Source organism: Corvus kubaryi, unplaced genomic scaffold, assembly GCF_017639235.1.
Source record: "Corvus kubaryi isolate FWS band 111438036 unplaced genomic scaffold, C.kubaryi_AGA036_p1.0 74, whole genome shotgun sequence".
NCBI classification, from domain to species: domain Eukaryota; kingdom Metazoa; phylum Chordata; class Aves; order Passeriformes; family Corvidae; genus Corvus; species Corvus kubaryi.
In genome coordinates, this window is record NW_024582061.1 from 10569391 (window position 1) to 10578985 (window position 9595).

At 44.4% G+C, this 9595-nt stretch overlaps 1 protein-coding gene across 4 annotated transcripts in view; it reads right to left on the reverse strand.

The window, feature by feature from the left end:
- The window catches only part of KIAA1549 (KIAA1549 ortholog), a 148112-nt gene extending 138548 nt beyond the window's left edge, over positions 1-9564 (reverse strand). For 3 of the 4 annotated variants that reach the window (XM_042051281.1, XM_042051283.1, XM_042051280.1), the window contains exon 1: positions 9044-9563. In XM_042051281.1, coding sequence (XP_041907215.1) covers positions 9044-9155 — 112 coding nt within the window. In that variant the 5' untranslated portion in view covers positions 9156-9563. Of the gene's footprint in view, positions 1-9043 lie in introns of all 4 variants that reach the window. The other variant, XM_042051282.1, reaches the window with a different exon arrangement.
- Between the last annotated feature and the right edge of the window lie 31 nt (positions 9565-9595).

Consider the following 9595-nt stretch of genomic DNA (forward strand, 5'->3'; position numbering starts at 1 on the left):
CTGCTATCTGCATACATGAGGTGGAATTTATTTACAAGAGAATTACGGGCCACAGGAAAAGGTGAGACAGGCTCAACATCTAATCAAGTTCACACCCAACTGGAAGAATAAACGCTCCCTCCACCACTGCAGCATCAAACAACTGCATTTAAATGAGGGAAGAACTACTTAGAGATTCTCCACAAACTAGTTCAATACACTACTGGCTGGGGAGTAAAAAAAAAAGAGATCCTCCTTTGTTGTAAGACATCATATCAGTTTCATTTTCTTATTTAGTATCAAAAGATGCAATAAGGAGTTTAGTCCAATAGGGTGCGAATTAAGAATAAAGAGGCTGAAAACAACATCTGTACATCGTATCAATTCTATTTAAGAAAAAAGATCTTTACCTGTACTACGTGACCATTTATTTTCAGATGCATTTACAGTTCTCAAATATATCTTAGCAGGCATCTGAGAGTTTTCTATTAAAACTGAGACCAGCTACCAATTAAGAAAGTGCCCTTCTGCACAGCTTTAAGGCAAGTGCTGAAGTATTCAGGGCAGCCATGAAAACCCCTCCTACTCTGCAACATCAAGCAGCCCTCCTCTTACCACAAGACTTCCCAACTCAGCTTTCCATCATCAATACCCTAATCTACATTTCCAATTTCACCCACTCTTACCACAGCTCCAGCCCCAGTGTTACCTTTCTTTTCCTTATGTCAGTATCCTCCTGACCAAAGTTCCTACCCCTCCTTGCTCTCACCCTGCCACACCAACCAATTTCAGACAGAGGGCACAAAGACAGCTCCACGCTGCCTTAACCATCCAGAAAAGCTTCGTCAGGACACACTCCTTGCAGAGCTGAGAACTACACACACCTCAGACAAGCCCAGCAAGCTCACAGCTCTGGCCAGGACACCCCTGCTGCTCTCCCAGCAGTTGCTGCTCCAGCCAGGACACCAGGTGGGACACCCATTGTCTCTCAGCTACTGAAGAACCAAAAGCTTTGCCTTCTCCCTTTGACACAGACCCACAGCCGGCAGCACACACAGCATGGCAACTGAAAGATTTGATCTGGTGCCATTTATTTGCCCAGTCTCCCAATTATCTTGCATCACTTAGGACCTCTTGCTTGCACCATCACTCCCTTTCCTAAGGACAAGGGCAAATCCTACACTGTGTGCCAAGATGAAACAGTTCCCAGCTTCCCCAACTATACATTTCATAGAAATAGCAATAAAGTGTTTTGAGCACAATACTGCCTCTCTCTATCCCACCTGTGAGATATAAAAATGCTAGTAATAATTCAGTTGATGAATAAAGATGTGCAGACTCAGATCCACACCACTTACTTGTACCTGTTGTCTCAGTGATAACCTATGCAGCATCATAAAATGCTTCACAAACAGAACTTGCATGGAGAGCAATTTACAAAGTTAGTCTGTTCATCCTGCCTGTTACTACCATGGATAAAGTCACTATCATAAGATTACAAAATGTTCTCTGTAACCTTAAAAAATGTTAAGCCTAAAAATCAACCAACATAAAAACCACAGACTGTTTCTTCACTTGATCAGTACACCAAAGTTCTCAGTCATGAGCAATATTAGTCCCAATGCTGCAGTCTGCACATAAATTACATTATTTATTTATTATTCATAGTATCTCACAAAAACAGAACTGCAAAGTATTTCATATCACTGTTGCAATCTTCTTCTGTCAGATTATACAAGCTCATCTGTCAACTCCAGTGACACATTACATTATTGCCCCAAACCATGCAACTCAGGGTTTCATTATCCCCACTGTTAAAAAGATCACCAGTTAGAAAACCTGTCTTGTTCACTTGAATTTCGAGTTTTCTTTTTTTCTCAACCTAAACCTAAATAAATAGTTATTTATTACACTTCTCTTTATGTTTAATCTTTTATGTTTGAATAAAGTCCTGTCCATCTGGGTTTTTTTCTAGATTAGACAGTCCCAATAATTCTGCAATCTGAAATGTCTCCAATAGCCTTCCTTGAAGGACAAGGCCTTTTACAGCATTCCAGCTCTTCAACTACTGAAGAAAACAAGGTATTACACAGGATATGCCCAAGTTCAAAACCAATGTGTTCACAAGGTCCACCACCACTGTGATCCTGTTGAATCCCATTCTGTCTGCGATCCTTGATAAACACTAGGTCTTTAATACAACACTATTACATTGTCTAGTCCCCACCCTGCAATTATGCAGATTTTCAAGTCCTTCAGTATGACACTAGTATGCATGTTCCTTACTGAAAAGCATGGATTTCAGGCCCTTGATTTACTATGTTCCCACCATGCCTCCCTCCTCTTCCCTTACCTGGTGATGAATTTTAACCTTTTGTCTATTTCAAACCACAAGACCTGACATGCTGTCTTGTCCAGACAGCTAAAGCCAATTCAAAATTCTATACAGGGTATTAATTCATAGAAGAGAAGCCTCTCTAAATCAGAGGGGAGAATAGAAAAGGACTAAAAAGATTTGAAAATAAGTCTGCACATGAAGAGCAAACAGGCAGGGGATGTAGGCTGAAACTGCTAAAACTGAAATTGACCAAACATCAGTAACCATGATTTCTTTTTAACAACATTTGAGCTATTAAAAAAAAAAAAAACAAAACAACATCAAAATCCTACTGCACTTTGATACAGCATAGTACATCCTCCCATCTCTAAGGCTAATTAACGCACTAAAAACGTCTTAATACAGTAAATTCATCGTGTTACACCACCACCTGTTACCTTCTATTTGCTTACAACTAGTTTATTTATTTCTTACACTTCTTTTCTGTAGAGTCAAGTTCTGCAGACTGGTTTATCATCTACTGGACCTTTACTGTTCTCAAGACAAAAGTCTGGCTTTCTGATCAACTTTTTTGCTCACTGTTATTGCATCTGGACATTCCTTAGTATCTTGAAAATCAAATTACAATCTGCATCTGAGAAATCATGTTTTACAAATGGTGAAACTAAGAAACAAGGCCAAATTCTGAGAGCCTAATTTGAAACATTAATTAGTATTTAGAATTTCAGACACAACATCTATTTAAGAACAGCTTCCCTTGATTTCTTTGGCAGCTGGAAGCACTCAGCATTTCTGCAACACAGATCCCAGAGGTCTGACATCCAGTAAATGAGGAACACACACAGCTAGTGACCACCTGTGGGAAGCTTGGTTTAAGCAACTTGAGCATCACTGAAACTCTGCAACAGCAACACAACTCCATTGTCTAGGACAGCATCTAATTACATTAACAGTGAAACCTTTATTCAAACTTCCCTGTCCCTCCCTTCATGTCACACCTTCAAACACCTGCTACAGATGGAGCAAAATCCTGCAGATAACTTCTTCATTTGCTATCCGATTGCCATTTTTCCCCAGAGCAGAATCAGTCACTGAGCAGAATGATGGTCCTGTCTGCGTGTAGGTGTATGTGCAGAGTTATGTGCAGGTGCCTCTATAGCTATAAATATCGTCTATATGGATACATGCTTTGTGACCATGTGAGCACAGCTGTACAGCAGCTTACAGGTACAGAAGTTTAAACTTGTACAGGTTAACAGGTTATTTTAATGTCAATATTTCCAACTTGCTGATTTTTGCCTTTGCAGTTTTCATATGCCGCTACAACTTTTGTGGAGGAATTTTTCCAGTTCTTAAAACAAACTTAGAAAAACACTTCTGTCACAAGTCTGATTCATGCACATTCATGAAACATTCCAAGGAGCAGCAGCAGATTATCATGCTTCTGGCTAAGAGGAGAAAAGGACCAACACTCTGAAGCCCTGAATCCTGTGCCAGATTCTGAAGGAAGTGTCCCAGAGCAGCAGGCACACATTTTCCCATTCCTAAATTGCAAGCTTGATGCTTTTGGTCACATCTCCTCCAGTCTTGTCCCAGTCCCTTGTCTTCCCCACTTCTGATTCATCCTTTCAACACTATTTTTTGATGTTTATTTTCCTTTTTTAAACTGAGTCCATCTGTGTTTCCCAGTATGCTTATCCTACTACCAGACTGCATTGCTTGCTTCATCTAGGATTAAATTCTGCATTGCACTTTCCCTCATCTACAGACCTATTTTACACCCCTGACCTACTGTCTTGCCCCCTAGTCTTTGTGCCCTGCCAGCTCCACTTTCTTTCATCTGACAAACCTTCTTGGATTTGTGTCTCTTCCCCTCCTACTCCTACAGCTTCCAGGTTTCTGGACACATCTCATCAGCAAGCAGAAGAGTGACTGGAAAGATCCTTAGACCCTTACTCCAAACTAAACCTAAGTCCCATGTTGGCTCCCTCTAAAGCCTTCTTTCTGTTTGCCCTCTTGGGCCTAATGCAGTCAAAGACCACCACACAACAGTGCACCAGAAGGCAGATGCCAAAGATGCCCTAAAGAAAGTAAAGCATTACAAAGCAGAGACATGTCCTTAAACACAAGGCAGGCAGGTGCCCAGTTCTCAGTCCTGAAGCTCAATCAAGTCCCACTTCAGGAGCAGTTCTGATAGACTTTCACAGCAAAGTCCAATCTTTCACATAACATTTTGGGCTATGGGAAGCATGCTGAGTACATCTACCCAGGTGATACATATACTCCTGGTCAGTACTGACATGGGACCAGGTGAGGTCCCATGAGAACAGGCCTTATTCAAGCTTCAGCTGACAAAAAAAATGTCATCTTCTCTATTGTAGCCATGTCTACCTACATTCAGTCATTACCAGCTTTTGAAGCGGAAAAATCATTTTCAAAGCAGGAGTGGATAAAATATCCCCTTCAGAGCAGACACAATCCACCAAAGTTTAACTGCATGCTCCAAAGCATACGGGTATTAAAGTTGTTCAGAAAAGAAGCTGGCAGAACTCAAAGCAGAAGCCATTGTTTTCCTCTTGCCTCAACATCAGAAGTTGCTGAACTCTTTCAACTGATATTTTGCAAAGAAGAAAAAGCTTCAGCCCATAGCTAAATGCACACTTTACAAAATCTCAACTGAAATATTTAAGTTTGTTCTCAACTCCACCGCAAAACAGAAATATTTCTTAGACACATCTTATAGCTTTAGTAAGATCCAGCACAATCAGGCCTGTTTACCATCTTCCAATATTTACTGGGCATTCCACATGCCATTAATTACATTAATGAGTGAGTGATGTGAGTACTGATTGTCAATTTTATCTTTTTCCCCCCAGTCTCATGTGCTAGGAAAAACAGACCACTAATGTATTGCTCTTATAAAAGGTTTTCCCTTAGTCTTCCAAAACAGCTGTCCCCAGTAACATCAACAGCTGAAAACACAGTATATATACACAGTATATACAGGGAGTGTCACTCAAAGTTGTTATTGAGCTCATGTGTGTTTGGCAATCACTACAGAAAAGCATAGAAATATATGACTTTTCAAGAGATAGAAAGGCATCATATCAGGTAACTGCAGGGCAAAAAAACTGTCCATACTTACAAGGACTCCATGAGAATGGGATTCATATACGTGAGCCAAAATAGAAATTAAGTCTGCATAATTAAGTTTATTAACGCTACCATTTTACTAAACTATGTGATTCTAAGACAAAATTTAAAAGATAACCATTTCCTTGCAGCTTGTTCCTTATACCCAGGTTCCCAGGACATACTTTATTTAATAACTCTTATGCAATTAGCATTCATCGTGCTGTATGCCACAATGGGCCAGGCTGGAGACACACACTGGTACTTAAGGACATCATCCATAATAACTCTTACACAACCAGTGTTATTCATACTGTCTGCCACAATGGGTAAAGCTGGAGACTCACTGGTAGTTTAGGAGATCAGCCACAAGCAGATCTACTTTCAAATGAAGGAAAGCCATGTCTCCCACAGCTGAAATGAGACTGTATTATTAAGAAGTCTGTTCTGCCTCACTTCTCTCCCAAGCAACTCCCCCACACACACACATTCTGAACTGACAAGCAAGAACAGGGATGTCAGAACCTGCCATTTACCACAATCCCCAGCTTCCCAAGACTTCTTGGAAAAGATCTGTGCTACAACAAGAGTCACTGTTCTGTAATGTGCCTAGTTCCTGAAATCTATTACCCAAGGTAGGTCAAAGCTGTTAAAGCCTGCTTTGCTGAAGTCATGCTGTATTTCAAGTTCCAGCCCTGCCTGGAAAGTCTAAGACCTTGCTTCACAAAAAACACTCACAAAACAGACACCACCGAACAAAAAGCTGCACTGTCCACTAGCTTGTTTAGCATTCTTACTTCTTGAAAGAACATGCAAACAAAAAACACATTTCTTCTGGCATGACTACAAGTGTAGCTTGTAGACACGAGGCTGACATAAATAAAGCTAGCACAGCATAGAAAGCAATCATAAAGAGAATCCTCCAACCATATGAGTCTTCTGTGAAAATGAACTGGAAGCAAGCTTGACAAGATGAACTGGCCACAAGAGACACGATGCCAACTCAAGTGTTTGCAACAGACTAATGCAATTAAGTTGAATAAACAATATCCTGCAACTGTCCCATAAGACAGCTACATCTGATTCCTTGCTTGACCTCCACAACTTGCCTTTGGTCCCTGAGTCTCTGAGGAGACTCACTGCAGTCTTTCCAGAGTCCAACACAGAGTTCTCCTCCCTCTCATGCAAACAGCACAGTGAGACAAGATAAATCCTCCTGATTGTCAGTGCAGGAGTTGTACAGATTGTGCAATGGAACAAAAGCAAAAACACAGCCTGTGCTGAGCAGCGAGACATTCAAAGAGCCTAGTCAAGGCCCTGCTTCACTGAGGTGCTCAAATGCAGACCTACCTTTAGCACATTGGCAGTCCAACCACATACTAAGAGTTCAGCATCTGCTTAACTGGGGAAGCTGAAGTCCTGATTCAGCGCCATGTGACTTTTGTGGGAGCTGGATCAAGCATTCCAAAACCCAAGTTGTTTAACTACTAAACTTTCTTAAGTATTGACTTTGCTATTTCAACTGCAAGTAAGTGGCCACTCCACTCTTACTGTATGCTTCTTCTGTGTAACCCAGAGCTGTAGCAGTTTGCTCTTGCTGTCCCTAGACTGGTCAAGACCATATGGCACTGAAGACATATGGCAAATGAACTGCACCCTAGAGAGATTTACAAGAGTTGTAAATATGTTGATCAGTTAAGTGAATGCTGTCCAAACCTGCTGCATTTGGTCAGTATACAGCTCTTCTGATTCACAGCACCCATTACACCATCAAAACATTTCAAGACTAAAGAAAGCATTACGATAAAGACTGTGTTTTCTAAACCTTATGGGCCCCAGACAGAGAAATCAGACTCCTGTCACACTTTTAAATAAAGCATTTCACTAAATGAAAAGGAACAAAACAGTTTTGTTCTCTTCAACCTGCAGACTTTAAATATCTGCAATCAATGGACCATTTCTGAGATGCCTACAAAAAAGCGTCCTCTGAAGAGCAAATTTACTCTTAGTATCCTCAAGTTCATTGCACATGATTCACATGCCCAGTGGAAACTGAAAACATAGAGGACTCTCAAATCAAAACAGCTTAAAGGCTCCTGTCCTAGACTGAGCAGGAAAGCATGGCTTTGGGCAAGATCTGTTGTCTCTCAGTACTCTATTCCAGCAGCTCAAACGCTGGCTGAGTTACATAACATTTCTACTGCTGTTTTTAAGTTATACAAGAATGCACAATAATCACACAAATGTTTACAGAAATTCACAGCTATGTTTAATTAAAAGCTACTATGTATTAGAGAAATAAACAAAAGCCTTCACTGACTTACTATGAAAATACAGAAAAAAACCCCAGCCATTCTACAAGGCAAAAAAACACAAGCAGATTTCCAATTTATGAGCCTACTGCTTTGCCTTCTACTTGTATGCAATGCCTGATCTATTTAAGAAAAAAAAAAAAAATCGCTGAAGTTTACTATGAACTATCAATTTTCATGTAGCCTGGAATGGAACACCTCTTGCAGGCTAGAAGGGAGCTGGAGGAGAATGTAACTTCCCTGAAAAGCTAACTAGTCACCTCCAAAACACGAACTACTTTCTGAAGTGGAATAAAGGATTATTATAAAGAGATAAGCATGTTTTATAACACCAAGGTTCTTAAGCACCCAACAATAATCACAATTCTTGTGTTTGAACAAAAGAGTCAACACTAGTTGGTCCACTTCATGAAACAGGTTACTGCAGGTTCTTATCACTTCTTGCCACTTATCAACAACTTACTGCTGTTGATAAAAATGTATTACTTTATACCCGTTATCTGCCAAAAAGAAAACCTAGTCACAGCAAAACTATCTTTTCATGAAATTGTAGTTGTTACAATTTTTTTTTAAGTATTAAAGATAACCCAAGAAGTGCTATGGGACCAGAACCAAATGAGACATCTTTGTGATTAAACTATCTGCTTAACTACAGACTAATTTTGATACCTAGAGCCACAAGAGAAAAGAGGAGAGGAAAAAAAAGCAGTCACATGGCTTTTCCAAAACACCTACTGAATACACCACCCTCTGGAGCCCGAACCGTTCTCTCCACACCCAAGTCATGCCACGGCGGTGCTTGGTAAGTCGTACTGGACGTTTCGAGAGGCTCCGACGCCTCCTCACTCGAAAGGTGAAGGAGAGCCAGGCTACCCCGCATGCACCCCGCAGGTGCTACCGCCGCCCGACACGGAGCACCTCCAAACGCCCCGGGCGCTGAAGCCACAACTCCGGGCGACCACTGGCACAGGACACCCCACACGCCCGAAACGCCGGGTGTCCCCTTTGTCCCCGCACCGCTTCTCTCCTTCGCTTCCCCGGGTCGGGTCCCGGCCCCGGAGCCTGGGGGCTGCCACGGCCCTGCACAGGAGCGTTCGCGGTCTGGCTGCGAACAATGCGCGCCTTTTCTGGCGGAGCTCCCCGGCCGCGCCGCGCCGGCCCCCGGCCCCCGCCCGCCGGCACTGCCGCATTGTTACCGGCGCTGCCGCCCCCCGCACCGCCCCGCTCCCGGCACGGCCTGGGCCCCGCACACCTGCCCCTCGGGCCCCCTTTGTTCCCTTACCTGCGGCGGGCGAGCCCCGCAGCGCCGGCACGGCGAGCAGCAGCGGCAGCAGGGCGGGCAGCGCCGGCCGCCACCGCGCCGCGGCCACCACGAAGCGTGTCATCCCCTCCATGGCACGGCACGGCCCGGCCCGGCGTCAAGTCATCGCGGCGGCCCCCGCGTCCCCCCCGCGGGGGGCTGGAAGGGCTGGGCGGGCTCGGCGGCTCCTCCCGGGTGCATCCACCGCCGGCGGGGCTGGGACGCCCGGGGACGGGAGGCCGCCGCAGCACCCACCCTTCCCCACGCCCACCCCGTGGGGAGCGTTCACGGGGGCAGCGCCGCGGCGCCTCCCAGGAGCGGCGGTGCGGGGGCGAGCGGTGCGGCGCGGTGCCCCGAGGGCAGGCGGAGGGGAAGCCCCCGCACTGCAGGACAGCGGGGCTCCTCGGCGGGGCGGCTACGGCCCTTCACGTGTGAGAAGCCGGCGGTGGCGGCAGCCCGGACCCGGCACCCCCTCGCTCCCCGCCCGCCGGCGACGCGCTGCCCCCGGCGGAGCCCGGCCCGCGGCGGCGCGCA